Here is a 21,676-nt window from a genome sequence, read left to right as displayed (position 1 = left end):
AGTGGCGTGGTTGGTATGGTGTTTGCGTCTCACCTCGGTGGTCGCGGGTTCGATTCTCGGCCATTCCATTGAGGAGTGAGAGATGCGTATTTCTGGTGATAGAAGTTCTCTCTCGACGTTGTTCGGAAGTCACGTAAAGCCGTTGGTCCCGTTGCTGAATAATCACTGGTTCCTTGCAACGTAAAAACACCAAACAAACAAACAATCTTTCTTACATCTTGCAATTCACCCTCCTAACGATTGTTTCATATTGCAACTGCGAGGTTTTCCTCATGTTAATCTTTCGGACCTTTCTACTTTCAATTCCCCATTCCAGCGCTGAATAACCCCAGAGGTCCCAGCGCTTGGCCTTTGGCCTAAATTCAATACTCTATTTTTATTCCTACTCCACAAAATCAGATTGTGTACTAAGTGCTGATAGACTATTTGACTCGGCTCGACTCACTCAGTGTCAATGGGAATACGTAGGTCAATTTGACTTGCGTCAGTGACTCACTCGACTCTGACTCATTCAGTGTCAACAAGAACAGGTCAAGTTTGATTCGTGTCAGTGACTTGACTCATTCCAAGCGCAGCCTTTTAGGTGATTTTTGTGGAATGGATTTTCAGCAATTGCCAGAACTCAACGTCAGTTCAAAACACAGAGGCTGAAGTGAAATAACCGTAAATGTTGACAATACCTTTATTTTGTAGCTTTCTGCTGTTATTGAAGTGATCGTAGCACGTGCATGTTATGCAATGCGTAGTAAAGCCCTGTCCACACTATTGGGCACTGCCTGACGGGCAAACACTGTTCCCATAACCTGTTCGACTATACTGACCAACAGAGTATGGAGCCAGAACGCTGCAGCTGTCTGGTAGCACTGCTTCAGAAGCCAGAGAAAATATAAACAGCTGGAAGTGCCCGACGGGCATGCCCCTTAGTGTGGACAGACCATAAGTCTAGCATAGAATGTTTGTTCAAGTCATTAAATTTTCGATTTTTCAGCAAAATATTTTTTTAGGCAAGTAAGATAGCTGGAAGACTGCAGATATAATAGTTTAGGTACAAAGTACAACTTACAGTTTATTTGTTATATTTTCTGAGATAATGTTTATTTATTTAACAAAATATAAAAGGAAGACTATTGATTGAGGATATAGCTACATGCTGGCATTTTGTTATATGGAACGTGATATACTCATTTTATGAAAGTCCCTTTGCATACAGCCGCAAGTACATTGAAACTTATGCCTTAAATTATTCATTATTCATAATCATATAAATATGAGACCGAATAGCTGTCAAATCTTCGAAAGCAGTTGACTGCAACATGGCAATTAAATGTCATAGTGAGACATGGTCATCAAAATTTATTATTCGCGGCTTTTTTTTTTTCCCGAGAATTTCAAGGCCGGACGAGTTCATAAAGAGTAATAACTGATAAAACATTTTGTTTTACATAAAATGCTGCGGCAGTTGTCTATACAGAACAAATGAGACAGAGAGAAATCGTGGTGCACTTTGCATGAAAATACTGAACGAACTTATCAAGCTGTCTTTTTGTACTAGAAGAAAATGAGAATAAGTTGCGGAGGGTATCATAATCAACAAAATCAATTACGTATTTTCATTAAAAACCGCTCAGCATAGCCTAAATAAATCCTATTATTATTGTAAACAAATGTTGTGTGACACAAGAGTATCATAAGACCCTAGGAAGTAATTTGGGAATGTCAGTTAGTAGTAAGCAATGCGATATAGCATTTTCTAACAGAAAGATTCTCGCAGGACTTGATTCGATTCACTTGGTGGCCTCACCAATGACGTGTGGAGAGCACAATTTGAACAGTGTATAAAGAATAGGAGCATAAAAATACTCGACCTCCACTTGCGAAAATCCGGCTGCTTTTATAACAGGGAGAGGATCTCTGTTGAGAGTGCAGCCCTCGAAGAGGAAAGGCCATATTCTCGTCACCGTCAGGAGAGACTGTAGGGCGCGACGTGCTCTGTACTTCTTCGCGTCCCATTCACGGACGTGCTCGATGAAGAGGAATTTCCCGCCCTGTCGTGGAAGAAATGTGTTTTTTATAGAAATGCTTCATGGAAAACTTCTTAATAGTTTCCTTAGAAATGTATTGGTGGCTATGGATGTGTTGTTACATTCTACAATTGTGACCGCCTACCAAATCTACTTGCAGCAGTTTTTCTCCAGAAAGTGAAGGGTTTACTCGAAAAATATGAGATTTTACCGGTTAAGGTTGTAGGTGAAAGAAACCTCGGCACAAAAGCCTTCAATACGATATATACTTACAGGCACCAAGACCCTATACACTTGCTGCATAACTTTGGCAACGTCGGTGACACTACAAAGCACCAAGGACACGACAACCGCGTCTATGCTCGCGTCTGGTACCATGTCCATTTCCTCTCCTATTTAGATAGGTAGAGAAAAAGCAGATGCATTAACTAGACCATATTATTTAATCTTCCTAGTATAGAAACTAAGTAATTCCGTTACATTATTGTGCTATCCTTGCAGAACTCCCAAAAGAGGAGCTCAGGTGTACTTTATTAAATACACAAGGGGTTGATTTCGCTTGTTTATGGAGAGGGCAAAAGGGAGATGGAGAGATTTCACTATGCAAATGAATGTCTGTTTACAAAATTTATATATGTAATATTTTTCTACAAGCTGGCAGACTTCTGAACTGACCCTTGGACACGATGATATCTTCTGGTTTGATCTTGAGGTTTCCCGTCAGCTTTTCTGTGAAATATTTGCCGAAGTGTGGATTAGGATCCACTAAAACGAGGTGGGAGCCTTCCGGGTAGTTCTTGAGGTTATTACCTGTAATTAAGTTTCTTGATAAAATATATATATATATACACACACACACACACACACACACACACATATATATATATTTTATAGTACAGATAATATATATGTAATACAAATAATGGTAGTCATGTGTCAGTTACCGTTGTAGAAAATTAATAATATGCGTCATAAATTCTTAATTATTTTCTGTATTTAAAACAAAGATACTGCAGTGTAGAAGTTCAATTTTGCCCTTTACTTTATTCATTATCTTGAGAGATCATTACTCTAAATAAAAGTCGGAAGTAGCAAATTGCTTCTTTTTATGATACAGTACTGTAGTCAAACGTAGGCGTAGCAAATTGGTTCTTCATATTCCACAGAGTCTAATAACCTTCCCTCCTTCAAGAGGCAGTCTATCGCTACCTTCTTGTTTGAGCCCTACGTTTCCTTTCCTTCTTGATTTCTTCGAATCAAGGTTAGGTAAGGGCAATAGGTTAGCCCGACCATTTGAGCCTTTGCATTGAAATTAATATTGCGCACAAAAAATAGTTTTTAATATAAGTCCTTTGAAAGCTCACTACAAAAAATAGTTTTTAACATAGGTCCTTTGAAAGCTTACTACAAAAAATAGTTTTTAACATAAGTTCTTTGAAAGCTCACTACAAAAAATAGTTTTTAACAGGTCCTTTGAAAGCTCACTACAAAAAATAGTTTTTAACATAGGTCCTTTGAAAGCTCACTACAAAAAATAGTTTTTAACATAAGTCCTTTGAAAGCTCACTACAAAAAATAGTTTTTAACATAGGTCCTTTGAAAGCTAACTACAAAAAATAGTTTTTAACATAGGTCCTTTGAAAGCTCACTACAAAAAAATAGTTTTTATCATAGGTCCTTGAAAGCTTACTATCAAAAACTAGTTTTTTAACATAGTCCTTTAACAGCTACTACAATAAAATAGTTTTAACATTAGTCCTTTAAAGCTCAAACTCCCAAAAAATAGTTTTTGCAAACATATAAGGTCCTTTGAAAGCATCACTACAAAAAATAGTTTTTAACATAAAAAGTTCTTTGAAAGCTCACTTTTAACAAAAAATGGATTTTTAAAATAAGTCCTTTTTGAAAGCTCACTACAAAAAAATATTTTTTAACCATAAGTCCTTGGAAAAAGCTTTTTTCAACCAAAAAATAGGTTTTAAACAATAAGTCCTTTGAAAAGCTCTAACTACAAAAAAATAGTTTTTAACCATAAGGTCCTTTGAAATGCTCACTACAAAAATAAAAAGTTTAACATAAGGTCCCTTTGAAGCAACTACAAAAAAATAGTTTTTAACATAAGGTCCTTTGAAAGGCTCTACTACAACAAAATAAAAGTTTTTCACATAGGTCTTTGAAAGACAAAAAAAACTACAAAAAAGAGTTTTGAACATTAGGTCCTGTTGAAAGGGTCACCACTTACATGCTAGCTAATATCTTTCCATTTCCTGAGAAAATATATGCTTTTGAATAATATTAGGTATGACCGATGTTACTTACCACATCCTACGCCAATTTCCAGAATCCTGATGCTTTTCTCTTTCCGGAGTTCAGGATCGTGTGATTCGAGGTCAGTCAGGGGAGCAACCAATTGCTTGCGGTACTCCTCGTATTTCGGGTCCTTGATCTGGTCAGCCTTGCTGTTGATCCAGACGAAGATTCTGGAGACCAGCAAATAAATATTGTTACTACTATAATTATGAACGCTGTGCCCTAAAGTGTTTTAGTTTTTCGTTGGATGAGGGGTTTACGCGCTCGCCTACTGATTCGGCAGTCGCGAGATCGATTCCCCGCTTTGCCAACAAGGAATCAAAGGAATTTGTTTTTGGTTATTAGAAATTCATTTCTCGATATAATGTGGATCTGATCCCACAATAAGCTGTAGGTCCTGTTGCTAGGTAAGCAATTGGTTCCTAGCCACGTAAAAATATCTAATCCTTCGGGCCAGCGCTAGGAGAGCTGTTAATCAGCTCAGTGGTCTGGTTAAACTAAAGATATACTTATCTTTCTGTAGAATGAGACAAAAGGAACATTTATGAGCACAGAAAGCTTCTATAGAATAAAATGCATTTGAGGAGGGAAAACGTGACTAAGACGACCGAATTAGATATGCTTATCAGCTTTTATTTGCAAATCTTAGGAACACATACGAAAAGAATCTTGTCACTCATCAAAATAATGAACTAGCAGTTCTAAACGAATTTTCAGCCAGGAGTTCCTGGTCCTAAACAACGAAAAGTACTTTGGCGGTCATGACAATATACTTGGCAATTCCGTCACCGACTTTCCAAAATTAAGTGGGGATTTTACCCACCATTTTCTTCAGTGAAGAAAATTACCTAAATTCACACTTAAAAAACGCATGGATGATATATTCCAAGGAAGAAACTGAATCATTCGGCCTTCAAACTAGTATTTTGGTAATGAGAGATTTACTTCGATAATGATAAAGTGAACGTGAACTGTACGGCATTACGTAAGATATTTGATAAATAAATGAGGTAGATTTTTAGTGTAAAGTGAACGTTCGTTAATATACACAGTATATAGAGTAGACTGACAACAGGAATAAAGTGAATAGAATAGCTTATCCGGAAAGAAAACAACGTTGTTTAGTTGTTAGTGAATTGTCAAGGGAAATAAAAACGATAGCAGTTATAAAACTGTATAATGTGAAAAAAAAATAGGTAATGGAATCCTTACAAGTATCAAAATAGTCACTGAATTTCTAGACATCGTTGGTCTTCTATCATGTTACGGGGTACTGGATTGGAGATCGTTTTCCATATTCCTCTCCTTGTGCAGAAATCTGCTCAATACATTTTTGTAAAGAGGGTTATTTGAGGTTATGAAATTATTCAGGCCGATTTCCATTGACGATTTCTTTCATTTATCTGACGTATCATGTTTCGTAGATATATATTTGTTACATAGTCGACTTATCGGTATTGTTTCTCAACTGCAACGCTCTCGTAACAAATGGCTTGCTTTTCATGTTAATGACCTTTTGATTATCATTATTATATAATGAGCGGTTCACGTGATGTAACAAGTCTGCCGATAGACATGGCAGTGAGGGGGAGAATTTTTTTGATAAAAACTAGTACTACGATACTGCCCATTCACAGTGCTTTTCCAGTAAAACGACTTCAGAACACCAAGCATAACGGGATTGACAGTAATGGAGTAAACTGTTTGGTACCTCTTGTAAGATAGTTTATAATAACTACATTATCACTAGCCGTGGTATAATTGGACTTGAGTAATATCTAAAAAGTACCAGCTTTCTTTAGGTAAGCATGTGTTCGGAGTCTTAACGATGATAAAACCGTTTTCTGTAACGTTCTCAGAGAAAATGGTTCTCTCTCGGCAAAAGTCGGCATCAAACTGCTGTAAATCAATACTCAACTGATGATACTTCCTAAGGAAATTTGTCTGAAAGCCTATCTATATTCACTTTTATCATAACAGAAATCTTAGATATGCCGTCCGTGACTTAAAATCCTGTTCAAATCGTTCACTGTGATATTTTCGTCTTGACAAGATTTGAATGGTTAGCCATAGAAAATATGAATAACGTAACGGATTTCCTTGTCCCGTTTGAAAACCGCGCTGGATGACAAGTTTTCTAGGGAACTACGCAGTCTCTTACCTACCTTTGCTTCACATCTTTCCCGAAAGCGTAAGAAAGCACCGTGATGGCGAACGCTCCTGCGCCATAAAAACTAGTCCTAGGATGTGTTTTGATGAAATCTGAAACTACGACCATGTATCTTGCAATGTCCTCCGTACACACTTTCCCTTGTGTTAGAGTCTCCATTGTCTACACGGGATCTCGGATACCACTACCAACAATCTGTAATCAGCTGGGCTGTCTGGGCATTTTCTTCTTCGCCATGTTTCTAAGTAGACGTTGGAAATCTTTCGTCGAGTAAGTTGTTTTTGTCGGTGTTTAGGATTAAGCTGGCGTTATGCTAACCCGGGCTCTAGTTCATAAAACATGCTGTAAGGAACTCTTATGATGTGGAAGTGAATGGTAAGGAGATAAACATCCAAAATTTTCATTACGGATACTCCTGAGAGGGAAATGGAGGAGGTCTGAGTCAAATGAAAGGCTTAACTGGCTAGATTACAGACAAGTACTACTATCCATCAGTAGGAGAAATAAAATGGTAGTAACGAGCTGTAGTTAGACACTACAGAATAATTCACCTAATTATTTATCGTAAGAGAAAAAGCGGAGTACTTTTCGTTCAGTCGCCAGTATTTTCGAAGAATGTTGGGTAATTAACTCATTATACCTTACAGAAGGATTATCTATAAGGCAAACATAAACTAGAAGTTCAAAATACCAAAGGGGAATTATAATTGTTAAATGACCTGATGGACTGGAACTACTGACAATAACTATCAATGACTTAAGTGACGAGTGCTGTATATATATATATATATATATATTATATATATATATATATATATATATATTTATAAATAATTATATATATATATATATATATATATATATATTATATACATATATATATAAGTTAGTACATATAGGTAGGTTAGTGACGAATGGTTGTATATATATATAATATTATTATATATAATATATATATAAATTATATAATTAAAAGTAGAAGGACAAAATATCTTAAAAATGGTTGAATGTAAACAGGAAGTAAAATGAAAGTTTGATAAATTATATAGCGGTAATTACCGACATGTATTTATGCTTGTATGATATTAACAAATATTGAAGTTCCTAACGGAGGAAGAAAAGAAAAGAAAAAAAAAGAAAAAAAAGTCAACAGCTTCTTAGGCCTCTTGACAAATTTAGACATAGGGATGTGGTATAAGGCTGGGTGCGTGGTCCAAGGCTTCAGGATCCTATCACAGACACAAGAAGGAAACAATGGCACACTTGTACCTATTTTTCAGAACGAAACCCAAAAGTCATGATATTTCCATGTGAAATTACAATGACATAGAATGCGAACTATGGAACTCTATATAGATATATTTATTAAACAAGCAGTAATTCCAAACCAAACAATTTCTGTATAGCCTGCAGGTAGGTTTGTATAGATTTATATATATATATATATATATATATATATATATATATATATTATATATATATATATATATATAAAACTTGGTCCATGCAAGACTCGATTTTATTAACGTCTCTATAGGCTGAAGTTGGAGGTGCGAATATTTAGTTGTATTCTTTAAACACATCAGTCATGAGGTCTGGGTATTTTATAAACAATAGTTGTTTACGCATCAGTTTGAATACGTGTGATCTAAAGTGTTCTGGACACCACATCCCAAGGTTTTTGTAAGCCCCGTAGGGGGGTAGCGCACCTTAGACATTACGTCAGGTTCTCTGCAGTATGCCTTCAGCCTCCAGCTGCGACCTCTTTCATTCCTTTATCTGTACCTCCGTTCATAGTCTCTTATTTTCCTCCTGACATACCTTGTTACACTTTTCAAACCTTCTTACTGTCAATTTCTTTTTCAGCGCTGACTGACCTAATAGGTCTCAGTGCCTGGCCATTGGCCTAAATTCTATAATACCACCCAATCCAGAGTCTTGTGAGTAAAAATTGCAGCCTAAACCTGTTTTATCTGAAGGAGAACAAATCCTAATAGCTCGTAAAAATAAGTTGCAAGTTAATAAAAAGTGTATATGTTGGGATGACCTTGAATGGAAAGTGAGATTATATTTTGCTTAAGTTTATTTCCCATGAAAAATGTACAGAGGAGTGTTTACTCTCTCTCTCTCTCTCTCTCTCTCTCCCCCCCCCCCCCCCCCTTCTCGCCCTCTCGGTCCGCTCCTCTCTCTCTCTCTCTCTCTCTAAGACACACTTCTCCTAGAACTCCCATTTATTCCTAGAACTTCCATTAATTCATAGACCTCCCATTTATTCCTAGAACTCTTATTAATTCCTATAACTCTTATTAATTCCTAGACCACCCATTTATTCCTAGACCTCCCATTTATTCCTAGAACTCCCATTAATTCTTAGAACCTTCCCCATTTAATTTCCCTAGAACTCCCATTATTCCCAGACTTTGAATTCCCATTTATTCGAAAACTTTCCCATTAATTTCCTAGAACCTCCCATTAATTTCCCTAGGACCTCCCATTTATTCCTTTAGAAAACTCCCATTAATTTTTTTCCTAGAACTCCCATTAATTTCCTAGGACCTCCCATTTAATTCCTTAAAACTTTCCCAGAATTCTTAGAACTCCCATTAATTCTAGAACTCCCATTAATTCCTAGAACTCCCATTAATTCCTAGGACTCCCATTTATTCCTAGAACTCCCATTTATTCCTAGAACTCCCATTTATTCCTAGAACTCCCCATTAATTTCTTTGAAACCATTAATTTCCAGAACTCCCATTTATTCCTAGGATCCCCCAAAAAATTTTTTTTTTTTTATTCCATAGAACTCCCATTAATTCCTCTATTTAAAACTAACCATTTAATTTCCTAGAAACTCCCATTAAAAATTCCTAGGAAACTCCCCAAAAAATTAATTCCTAGAACTCCCATTAATTCCTAGAACTCCCAATTAATTCCCTTCCTTAGGAATCCCATTATTCTAGACTTTCCATTAATAGAACTCCATTATTCAGAACCCTTCCATTCCCAGGAACCTCCCATTTAATCCTAAAATTATATTATTTCTAGAACTTCCCATAATTCCTAGGATCGATTAATTCTAGAAACCCCCATTAATTCCTAGGACTACCCATTTTATCCTAAAACTCCCCATTACCTAGAACCAACTTAAATCCAGACCTCCCCATTTTATTCTAAACTCCCTTAATTCCTAGGAACTTCCCATTCCAATTTCTTACTCCCTAATTTCTTTAAGACTTCTTAATTCCTAGAACCCTTCCCAAAATCAAATCCCTTAGAACTCCCCCAATTCCTCCAGGAACTCCCATTATTCCTAGACTCCCCATTTATTTTCCCTAGGACTCCCATTTATTCTGAACTCCCATTAAATCCCTAAGAACCCCCATTTATTCCTAGAACTCCCCAATTTATTCCTTAACTCCCATTTATTCCTTAGAACTTCCCATTATTTTTTTTTTTTTTCCCCCCCCCCTAGGAACTTTTTCTCCAACCCATTTATTCCTAGACACCCATTATTCCTAGAATCCCATCCCATTCTCAGAAAACTCCTATTAATTCTTAGAACTCCCATTAATTCCTAGAACTCCCATTTATTCCTAAAACTCCCATTAATTCCTAGGACTCCCATTTATTCCTAGAACTCCGGGTAATTTTTTTTTCTTAGAACTCCCATAATTCCATTCTAGAACTCCCATTCATTTCTTAGAACCTCCCATTAATTGGAGAACTCCATTCAATTCCTAGACTCCACCCATTGTCCCATTCCCAGGACCTAAAAACCCATTTATTCCTAGACCTTTTTCCAAGTTTTATTGTTCTAGAACTCCCAATAATTCCTAGGAACTCCCCATTATTCCTAGAAACCCCCATTACTCTATTTACCTTTTTAACCCCATTTTAAATTCCTAAAAAACCCTCCCATTAATTTCCTAGGGAAAACTCCCATAGTTCCTAGGACCTCCCCAGATTCTAGGGAACTCAGTTAATTTCTAGAACTCCCATCCCATTCCTAGAACTCCCTATTTATTCTTTAGAACTCCCATTAAGTTCCTAGGAACTCCATTTCTTTTCCTAAAACTCCCCATTTATTCCGAGAAACTCCCATTAATTCCTAGGGACTCTTTATCCTTTTTTAAAATCCCATTTATTTCCTAGACTCCCCCATTTAATTCCTAAGGACTCCCATTATTCCTAGACTCCCATTATTCCTAGAACTCCCATTTATTCCGTAGGGAACCCAAAACCCTTATTCCCAGAACTCCCAATTTTTCCTACTTCCCATTTTATTCCCTAGAATCCCCTTAATTCTAGAACTCCATTTATGTTCTAGAACTCCCATTATTCCTAGGGCTCCCATTTATTACCCTTAGAAAAAAACCCTTTTCCCAGTTAATCTAGGAAAACTCCCATTCACCCTTCCCTAGGGAACTCCCTTATTAATATTTAGGACTCCCCATTAATTCTTAGAACTCCCATTCATTCCCAGGACTCCCATTTTTCCTAGAACTCCCATTATTTTCTAGAACTCCCATTAATTCCTAGAACTCCCATTAATTCCTAGAACTCCCATTTATTCCTATAACTCCCATTAATTTCTAGAACTCCCATTATTCCTAGAATTCTCATTTATTCCTGTTTCGTTCTTTCCACGCTCACTTCACGCTACAGGTTGTTGTTGACTCGTGGGTATTTCAGTTGACGAAAAGGGATTACATAAAAAACAACAATTCACAGAAAAATGGCATAAGAATAATTTAAACGCAATTGATAATAAAATTTCTATGAACGTATTTTTATAGGATTCGTTATAAGTAGATCTTGAATGGTAACACGTTTAAGTGGAACGACAGAGCTCTAAATCCCGTTTTCTGTGGCATGGCCACTCCAGGATTAATAGAGTACAGTACCCTATTAATCCTCGGCTACTCGACTACAATCCAGTTTTATTTATTTTTTATTTTTTTTATTCCCCGCGGTGGGGTAGTGCCATCAGTCAACCTCATGGTTGACTGTAGTCATTACTTAAGGTTCTTTGCACCGTGTCTTTGGCCCCTAGCTGAAACCCCTTTCCTTTCCGTTCCTTTCATTGCACCTCCTTTCATAGTCGTTTCCACCTTAGTTTCCACCCTCTCCAAACAATAGATTCATAGTGCAATTGTTAGGTTTTACTCCTGTTACACCTTTCAAACTCTTACTGTCGGTTTCCATTCCAGCGCCAAATGACCTCATTGGCCCCAGCGCCCTTGGCTAAAATTCTGTAATCTATTTAATTCAGTCCATTTTGTCTTTGTCATCAAATTCTTTTCATAAACATTAACTTACTTTTCAATCCTTTACAAATTCATTTTGTCTTCCTCTGTTATACTTTACGTTTTATCAATCGGTAACTTACCGATATCATTTATTGTACTATTAAGAAATAGTTTACACTGTTTCTTAATACCACCTCTCAGCCAGTTTCCACATTTTAGATCACACATTAGTGATTTACGCAAATGCTTTTGTTTGTCTTCATAGAAATTATATTTTTGTAATTATCACTAATATCACAGTTTGCCCATAGATACAGAATAATGAAAATTTGGTTTTCTATAGGTATGTTGTGTTTCTAATGATTAAGACGTCTTTAGAATGCATTTTATTTGTCAGTTTCCCATCCAATTTCTAATATCTTGCTTCGCAATTAGTCGTTTGATTTGGTGAGACATTCATGAAAAGCGCCTAAACTAAAATGCCTCTACATTTGCATGCTGTAAATATTTAGTCAGATTTATAAATGAGATTAGCCGTTACATTCGGTCGTCTTTCAGGATTTCATATCTTAGGAAGTCGTCTCGGATGTCGTTTCCGTTTGAGCAGTGATCTTGTTGTCTCCTGCTGTAGGGAAAGTCTAAAAGTCTTCGTTACGTTGAGCGTTGGCCTTTGCTGATGAATGCTTACGGCTTCTGCTGTTTATGGACGGTAGAAGTGCGTTTCCAAATTGCCGATTTCACTGTCATCTATCATCGTCTGGCGTGAGGGTTTCCGCTCGCTGACGTCCAATAATGTTGAAAAATGGCTCCCTGGCTACGGCGAGCTTGCAAGTCATCGTACAATGAGGGCTTTCATTGTACGGGTCAAGTATTTTAAATTTTATATATATATATATATAATATATATATATATATATAATATATAAAATAATAATATATAATATAATAATAATAATAATAATAATAATAATAATAATAATAATAATAAAATAATAATAATAATAATAAATAAAAACTAAAAGCATTCCACAGCCTTCCATTAAATACCAATATGAATATAGCCAGTTATCAAATAATACTGCTGAGCCAAAAAAGCGATTAATAAGAAGAATAGAAAAAGTTATCATATAAAATTAATTCGCTAAACACAGCCCTTCTTTTAAACAGACTATGTTTGAAAGAGGTGTCTTCTTCCGAAATAATAATATGATAGTAATAATCTTATTTTCCATTTGATACACTGGGTGTTCATCAATAAAACTGATTGTGACTGTATATCTCTAGGTAGTTCAAAGTGAATGTCATGAAATGCCGAGCAGAAAAGTATATCACAAAAGTTCACAAGTTTCCCTATTCAATATAGCTTTTATACACTTACAGATACAATTATTATGTGCAATAATAACTCCAACTAATATTTTACATTTGGATGCTCGAAATTGTGGGCCAACTTATATACATATATAAGTTGGTCCACCAATTTCGAGCATCCAAATGTAAAATAATATATATATATATATATATATATATATAATATATATACTAATATATATATATATATATATATGTAAAATTATTATTATTGTATAATTATTATTATTATTATTATTATTATTATTATTATTATTATTATTATTATTATTATTATTATTATTAGCGAAGGTTGTTTTAGTCATTAAATATTCCCAAACTAGCCAATGATAGTTGATTAACCGGTATTCGAATCATTCAAGTACCCGAATTATTTTTTGTTTTCAAATGTAATCCAAAAGTAATATATTTGGAACAAAAAGGGCGAAAACAGTTAAGTTGTGTTATTAATCTGAAATACTTAGAATAATCCTTAAATTCAGATTCAATTTAAGTAAGAGTAATCCTGAAGATTTAAACGCCCTGAAATAGTATCGTTTTTGATTAGATATTTTTTGTTCTTTTACTTACACCGCCCTTGGCTTTGAACTCCTAACAACAGCACCTTATCTTATTTTAAGGATGCTGAAATAGGTGTTATTGATGTAAAAGCAAAAATAATCGATGACCTGGGACAAAATGATTAATCTTCATAAAGATAGAACGATAAACCTTATTCCAGTACATATAACGCATAAAAACTTGGGCCACAGCTTGTCTCCGTCTCGCAAAAAACGTACTGAACGCGCTTCTCGTGTATCGTTGCCTAGCAACGGTGTAAACAACTACCCTCACGCATTGCACACATGTTCACATAGAAGGCAGTCCGTGAAGTGAAAGCGTATTATTTGTTAAATATCATCGACGTTATTTTACATACAGGAAACCTCTTCTAAGCAAGAGGAAGCGTCTCTCCAACGGCTCATTCAGGTGAAATGACGTAAGATTTATTTGCATGATTTCTCGACGAGCCACTCCAGGTATACATTGTCATTCACGAAGCTCTTTCCTAGACGACTCAGTATATATAATAGTTGATGGTTCCGTTTACTTCTTGTTTTTAAAAGAGTAGTGGCTCTTAGAGAAGGCTTGTGTTAAGAGGTTTTTACATTTATGACTCGTATAAAAAAAATGAAATGCATGTGGACGTTTACTAAGCTTGGGTTGAATCTCAAAAATCTGCAATATTTACTTGGCAGGAGATTCCTTTCATAAAGTGGCAAGTAGGGGAAGTATATAAGTAGTTACTCACCACTATATGCCCTATCAGCTAAGAATGTAGGATGGTTTAGGGCTAAATGATATGAACGGTCATGACTCTGGACTTATATGTACTGCCATACCCAGAGATTCAAACATTTCCACAATATATTCCGAAATAGTCTCAGTTTTGATCTTGTGCACTTTTCTCTAGCAGGTACTTTGTACGTAATGTGAGTGAGAGAAGTAAAAACGAAGAGGTTAAATAACCAAGTCCTTTGTGGTCACAAATAGCGATTGCATGTAGCTCCCCCCCCCACCTCTCTCTCTCTCTCTCTCTCTCTCTCTCTCTCTCTCTGTGAATATGAGTATTTTTTTTATAATTTTAAGCTTTATATATAATTATGTGTCGTTGATGACTACTTCCAATAAGCTTGACATAGCCTACTTTATATCCTCACTTTCTGCGTGTGCGTTTGCAAGAAGTCTTTGATAATAATCAAAGATAATTTCCCTACGGAAGGTCCGAGACACAGGTGATGAAAATCTGAATACACCTTAAGTTCTCAGTTTGCTATAATGTGGGAATTAATGAGCTCAAATGTGAGGTTGGTTTCATGTAATTTGAAGCTTCAGATTGTAAACGGTTTTCAAATTCGAAGATGATCGTTATGTATTTATTTAATAATTTTTTATTTTATCTGTTTTTCTAATAACTAATCTCCCCTTTCTGTATTTCCCACAGCCTTCTGTTACTTCTTCCTAATGAACACCAAAGAAACCATATTCTTTGGAAGCTTAAATTACAAGTCAGTGGCCTTCGTGGGCTTTTTCCTCATGAATAGGGTTCATCCTTTGAGTAATAATAATAATAATAATAATAATAATGATAATAATAATAATAATAATAATAATAATAATAATAATAATAATAATAATAATAATAATAATAATAATAATAATAATGTCTTTAGGTCTGTTAACAGGTTCTCTTTGAGAAGTATCCTTCCATGTAAATTGTAAGATGTATACATGTAGTTATGCATTATGTGTAACAAGCAATTGCAATACTGTTGCCATATTATAAATACGGAACAGATACAAAGTTACTTGAATATTGGCTTCTTTGTTAACAGGACAGGTAGAACACTTAGTAAAATGATTTTGGAAAATTAGTCTACAGATTTGTATGATTAATTATATTTTAGACCAGTATGTAGTAGGTCTCGTCTGTCTGAGGACTAGACCTCCCTCAATGACTCTGAAAAAGGTATACGTATGTTTTATAATAGATTCACATCAACCGTGCATTTGATGCCTAGGCCAGTCCGTTACGACGCTCCTGATTGGTTGTTGATAAGCCAATCACAGGGCTGGAACTCTTAGTCTCTCGAGAGAGTTCATATAGGCAGGATGTGTGTTCCACCTCTCCTGAGGGATACTTTTGAAAGACATATCTCTCAGGAGAGGTGGAACATACTTCCTGCCTATGTGAACTCTCGAGAGAGACTGAGAGTTTCCAGCCCTGTGATTGGCTTATCAACAGCCAATCAGGAGCGTCGTGAGGGATTGGCCTAGACATCAAATGCACGGTTAATGTGAATTTATTATAGTATCAGATAGACGGAAGGTATTATAGATTAGTATGGAATGTTCATAGTATTGTGTCACTGTGGACTTTTCCCTTCGTATTTCTAACTGCATACTTGTGATTCCTAATGTATGCGGAATTATCTCTCTGATGAAGCCTTGGCCATGAATGGGCTCATTTGGGACTTTTATTACACTAATAAAAGATCCATAAAATGAATGAAATGCTATTTTATGTTGAGATAAGGACAATTTAAGTTAATTACAAGTAATCGTTCTAGTTTCCTAAAACCTAATCTGTTTGTATAATTTAAATCCGGGTAAAAGAAACTTTATGGTCCATTGTAAAATAAAAATCATTGTTAAATATTTTTCATTTACTGGGAAGGTTACGAAAGAGGTCGAGGTGATTATGATTTTTTTTTCTTTTTTTAGAATTTCAGAGTGGAAATTTGTTAGGACGAATATTAGGAAAGTTGGTATAAAATGTGTATCACTTGAGTGACAATACTGGAAAGATTATAATAGAATTGAACATCAAAAGACAGTATTTTATGTAGGTCTTCCCAGAGAATATTCCATATCTACATCAAAACTGAAACTAATTAGGAAAACTTTAATTTCTCTCGTTATCGACCATTTTGATTAAAACTATTTATTGCAGAACCTGTCACGATGCTGAGAACCGAGATGGGCACCAACATCACGGCCATTGTCAATCGACTGGCCTCGGAGTTGCAGAACACCTCCTTTTATGGCGACTTCTTAGCAGATGTACAAGTGAGTATTTCATACTCGGCCTCCTTTGGCTTCTTTGGTCTCGTGTGACAAACTGATGCTTATACGCCAGATTTTTAAGACCTTGTCCCCGTAGAGGGTGGTGCCATCAGTTCACCCAATGCGTGTTCTAGGCATTACAGTGTTCCACCCGTATTCGCTTGGATGCGTCCCAGACCTTCCCCCCCCCTCCATTTGAATAGATAGAATCTGCAAATAGTTAAAACACCTATAAAAACACTTAAAACTGCCCATTTGGTTAGTTGAAACTCAAGAAAAACCCACTAAAAATGTTTATACCTGGTTTTTTATTTAGTTTTATCACAAAAAGTGCATTTTATGATGAAACTTTAAAAAAAAAAAATTTTGTGGATATTTTTCATAGAAAAATGCCGCGAATAGCGAATTTCCCGCGAATAATGGGTAGATATAACAAAAAGTGAATTTTGTGATGGAATAAAAAAAAAAAAAAAAAAACTGGAATTTGTGGATATTTTTTTTTATAAGGCCTTGCACAAGTTCTGAAGCATTGATTTTCGGGTTGACATTGCTAGGTTAGGTCCTCTAGGAAGATGTGAGAGGTTATGTGCCCCTGGCATTCGTGGTGGTCACTCAAGCGAGTCTTATATATGTAGACCTTAATAGTTTATAAGGATAGATGCCATGTTAACGTCAAATGATAGTAATAAAAACAAACTTGTGTTTGCATGTACGTATTGTCAGTGGAAATATAGAAAATCATACATATTGGGTAAACTGGAAAACACACATGAATAACTACAAAAAAATCAACAATACCAATATATGGAAAGAAGAAAAAGAACATGACACGACATTATGAAAATAAAACATATAAAGTACAACTTCAAGTTGTACGTAATGTTTTATTTTCATTATTGTCGTGTTATGTTCTAATTTTCTTTCCATGTAGGGGTATTGTTAATTTTTTGTAACGTTATTCACACGTGTTTTCTAGTTTACCCAACATGTATGGTCCTCTTTATTTTCATTGCCAATACGTACATACAAACACTTTTTTTTTTTTTTTTTTTTTATTAAGGAAAGGTACAAGTGGTAACCAATTCCATCATTTCAGACCACAATGGCGACGCAGAATCTGAGCACCGAAAAGTTCGCTTCCGAGTGCTACGAGTGGACTCAGGGGAGCTGGCTGGACACGAGACTCAGGAACGCTCTTTATCGCCTCATGCACGTCCAGCCCACCTTACTGTCCAACCCCGACACACCTGTCCATGTCCTAAAAGAGCCTTTGGCCTACGTCAGGAAAGCTCAGGTGGGGTCAGGGTCACGATTATTGTTATTAACAATTAACAATATTTGAAAAAAAAATGATAGGAAACGAAATATAAAGACTTGCTTGCAAAGAAGGTTTCTCAATCTAGTGTCTGCATGTAGAAAGAAAGAAAAAAACTTGGAGGAGAGAATAAGTAAAGATAGATAAAACAACAAAAAGACTCATATATATTACAAGGAACAATATGAGCTAGAAAAATCTGAGGCACTAATGCTAGCATCATTAAAGTTGCATTACTAGCTCTGCTAAATAATTGTGTGTCCGAACAAATAACTGCCTTAAAAATGGTTACCAGAGTTTTACAGACGAGGGATTTGTAGGTACTAGATAGTTTGAAAGTGAGTGAGTCTAGCTGATAGTTACACCTGCCGTCCTATGTCATAAGAAAATCCAAAGGAAAGGGGAAGTGGAGAACTAGGTAGCATCTTGAGCATGTTTTTCAAGTATCTTTTAGTATATCGCCTTCAGAACGGCTCAATTTGCAATGAATGTAAGTTGAATACATTCGTTCAAGTGATGTTACACGAGCTTGAACCTCCGTGACTTAATTATCCATTGTGAAAGAGACTACCAAAAGAAAATGACCCTCTGAGCTTTTCAGATTTTAAGTTAGATCTCTCATATAAAGTCTGAGGCTTTTGAGCTTTTTAGATATATTTGTATGTGTTGCAATGAATGAATAGTTAACAAAAACGATTTGATAAAAGATTGGTTCCTAAAATTTCTCTGGCCATTTTGCTTGGGAAATGTAGAAGTAGGGAGTGAGCAAAGTGAACTTTTAAAACGAGTATAAAATATCATTAAGCTATTTTAGAATATGATTAGAATTTATAAATCTAATAGAGGGATATGTTTTGAACATAATGACAAGAAAGTTTTCTGCATTCAGATAACTAATTATTCATGGAAATTAGTGGAGTTTCTTGATAAAAAAATCACTCTTGTCACACTCTTGTGTGACATCACTTGAACGAACGCATACAACTTCAATTCATCGTAAACCCAGAGGAAAAAATACTTGCAAATTGAGCCGTTCTGAAGCCGACGTGCTGAAAGATACCTGAAAAGCATGGTCAAGATGCTGCCTAGTTCTCCACTTTCCTTTTCCTTTAATCTTGAAAGGATATTCTTATGGCGTACTGACGGCAGGTGTAACTCGTCAGCTAGAATCACTTACTTTCAACCTATCTAGTATCTACAAATCCCTCTGGTAAACACATACTATTTATTGCCTTGCATATTACTAGACAAATAGCCCTTTCATGCTATCAGTGGAGAAGACGTTTCATTTCGCAGAGCTCTTGGGAACGTCGCTTGGTGAAGTGCGTCAACAGTATGGCCTCTGAATTGGGTGTCCCTCTGGCTCGTCGAAGAACCAAGCAAGAAAGAGAAGACCTGGCCGAGCGCTGGGCAAACCTCTCCACCGATGAATCCGGTGAGCACATTTCTGTGTGTTGACAAACGATTTATTAACGCTGCCTGCTGGCATCTGACAGCAACTGTTTTATCTATTATTTATAACTATCATATGTTTAAACGTTTGATCAATAATACTTGGGCATAATAAGGGTAAACATCGTTTCAGTATTACATAGGCAAGACAAAATGCAAACGTTTGCCTAACTATATGTAAAGCATCCTAGATGCAAGCGTGTGATCAGCAGTGCATGTTAAATATCATACATTCAAGCGCTTGATCAGTAACACTTACTGATACTAATTATGCAAATAATTGTTCATTAATACACTGACTTGATACAGCAAGTATTTGATTAGCAATTCACAGACACATTATCCCTGCAGTCGATAGATAAATAATGCTCACACTATACTGTAGTCATTTCCATGCAACACCATTCAGTTTCTTTCCAGGTAATGGCTCTTGGATTTTTCTCTTTCTTCACATACACCCAAGTTCATATAACGCTAACGAACCGTCTCTATTTGATCATTTGTTCTTTTTTTTAGCCCAGCAATAACTTTCTCCCGCATTGTTACTCCAGTGGTTCTTGGGCCTTATTGTGGCCTGCTGCAGCTTGCACTGGACCTTTCCTTGTTACTTGTTTTTTTCCCTTACACCTCCCTAGTCTGTAGCATTCTGTCACATAATTATAGTTATTTTGTCCTTATTGCAAGAGAGAGAGAGAGAGAGAGAGAGAGGAGAAGAGAGAGAGAGAGAGAGAGAGAGAGAGAGATGGGGGGGGGGGGCACTGTACATTGAAATTAATGCAAATTATTCTAAGACATTAATTATTATAGTTACGTAAGACAGGCTCAAAACTGCTTATTACAAGTGATATATTCATTCATTTGACAACTCATCTATGGAGCATAACCTCGCCTTTTTTATTACTTGGAATTTCCTTTTACAAATTGTGAACTTTGATACTCTGGTATTCATCTACCTCCTCTTTTCTCTTTTGTTCCGGCTTTCAACATAAGAAACCAAATTAACGTGAGATTAAGATAGATAACGAAGAGTATATTACAGTCTTAAAACGTCACCCCTTAACATTCTTCGTTTAAATTTATTATTGCTTAAGAATAGATACGTGTTTTTTTTATTATTATCCACCATATCTTAATATCTTTTTAAATTGAAGTGAATGTTGACCCACCAACAGGTCTGCACAGTAGCTTGAAAATCTCTTTGGTCGACGAACTTTGTCCGATGTGACGTCAGAAGCGGAGAAACTGCGAGAAAAGTAGAACTTTGCCGAGGTTTCTCCGCTTCTGACGTCACATCGAACAAAGTTAGTCGAGCAAAGCTCGGCCGTGTGGACGGGGCCTTAGTGTCCTCGTTGGGGGTTAGTGCCGTCAGTGCACCTCATTCTGTGCAATGTAGGCATTACTTAAGGTTCTTTGCAGCGTCCCTTCGGCCCCTAGCTGCAGCCTCTTTCATTCCTTTCACTGTATCCGTTCGTATTCTCTTTCTTCCATCTTACTGTCCACCCTCTCCTAACAATTGTTTCATAGTGCAACTGCTTTGAGGTTTTCCTCCTGTTAAACCTTTGTAACCTTTTACTGTCAATTTCCGTTTCAGCACTGAATGGCCTTAGTTGCCCCAGTGCTTGGCATAATGCCAACAATCTATATAAATCAAATCAAAATAAAATCTAACCTAGTGTAAATTCAATAGTTACTTGATTGATTTCCAGGAGAGTGGAGTTTTGTCACTTATGGTATAACAAGTAAGCATTTTCTCGTAGAGTATACTATGCAATAAACTTGTACTGCTGTAACCTTACATATCTTTTTGCATACTTATTAGATACATTTTCAGATACCTTAACAGATACCAGCTTATTTTGAGTCATAATTTACCGGCACTTCGCCTGTGACCACTGTTTTGATTTCTAACAACCAAATCTTTTCTATAACATTAAAAAAGAACTCTAAGAGCGTTGCTAAAATATATATCTTTTACTGCACTTCTCTCTTCTGAGAATATGTATACCCACAAAATTACTGTATGTGGGAACATAACAATTATTTTTAACTATTACACTGCAGCAGTCAATCTGTGATGACAAAAGATAGTTCAGAGACAGATCTGCTTCTTTCGAGAGTATTAAGCACGTAAACATTCAAAAATGACATTTTGTTGGGTAAAGATAAACGTAAAAGTGTCGAA

General features: G+C 35.9%; 2 protein-coding genes across 2 annotated transcripts in view; one reads left to right on the top strand and one right to left on the bottom strand.

The window, feature by feature from the left end:
• LOC135207898 (TBC1 domain family member 19-like) overlaps positions 1-21,676 on the top strand; it is a 56,712-nt gene that overhangs the window by 18,752 nt on the left and 16,284 nt on the right. Inside the window, exons 2-4 of the mRNA XM_064239816.1 lie at positions 16,615-16,730; positions 17,824-18,021; positions 19,339-19,477. Of these exons, the coding sequence (XP_064095886.1) occupies positions 16,626-16,730; positions 17,824-18,021; positions 19,339-19,477 (442 nt within the window). The 5' untranslated portion in view covers positions 16,615-16,625. The remainder of the gene's footprint in view (positions 1-16,614; positions 16,731-17,823; positions 18,022-19,338; positions 19,478-21,676) is intronic.
• LOC135207897 (thiol S-methyltransferase TMT1A-like) lies at positions 675-6,737 on the bottom strand. The gene is made up of 5 exons (XM_064239815.1): positions 6,497-6,737; positions 4,341-4,501; positions 2,697-2,831; positions 2,295-2,413; positions 675-2,045 (listed from the first exon to the last, which is right to left on the bottom strand). Exons 1-5 carry the CDS (start codon positions 6,658-6,660, stop codon positions 1,785-1,787), a joined length of 840 nt encoding a protein of 279 aa, XP_064095885.1. The 5' UTR covers positions 6,661-6,737; the 3' UTR covers positions 675-1,784.

This window comes from Macrobrachium nipponense, chromosome 34, assembly GCF_015104395.2.
Source record: "Macrobrachium nipponense isolate FS-2020 chromosome 34, ASM1510439v2, whole genome shotgun sequence".
Taxonomy (NCBI): domain Eukaryota; kingdom Metazoa; phylum Arthropoda; class Malacostraca; order Decapoda; family Palaemonidae; genus Macrobrachium; species Macrobrachium nipponense.
Note: the sequence above shows the minus strand (reverse complement) of the source record. Positions and strands in the feature narration are given on the sequence as shown.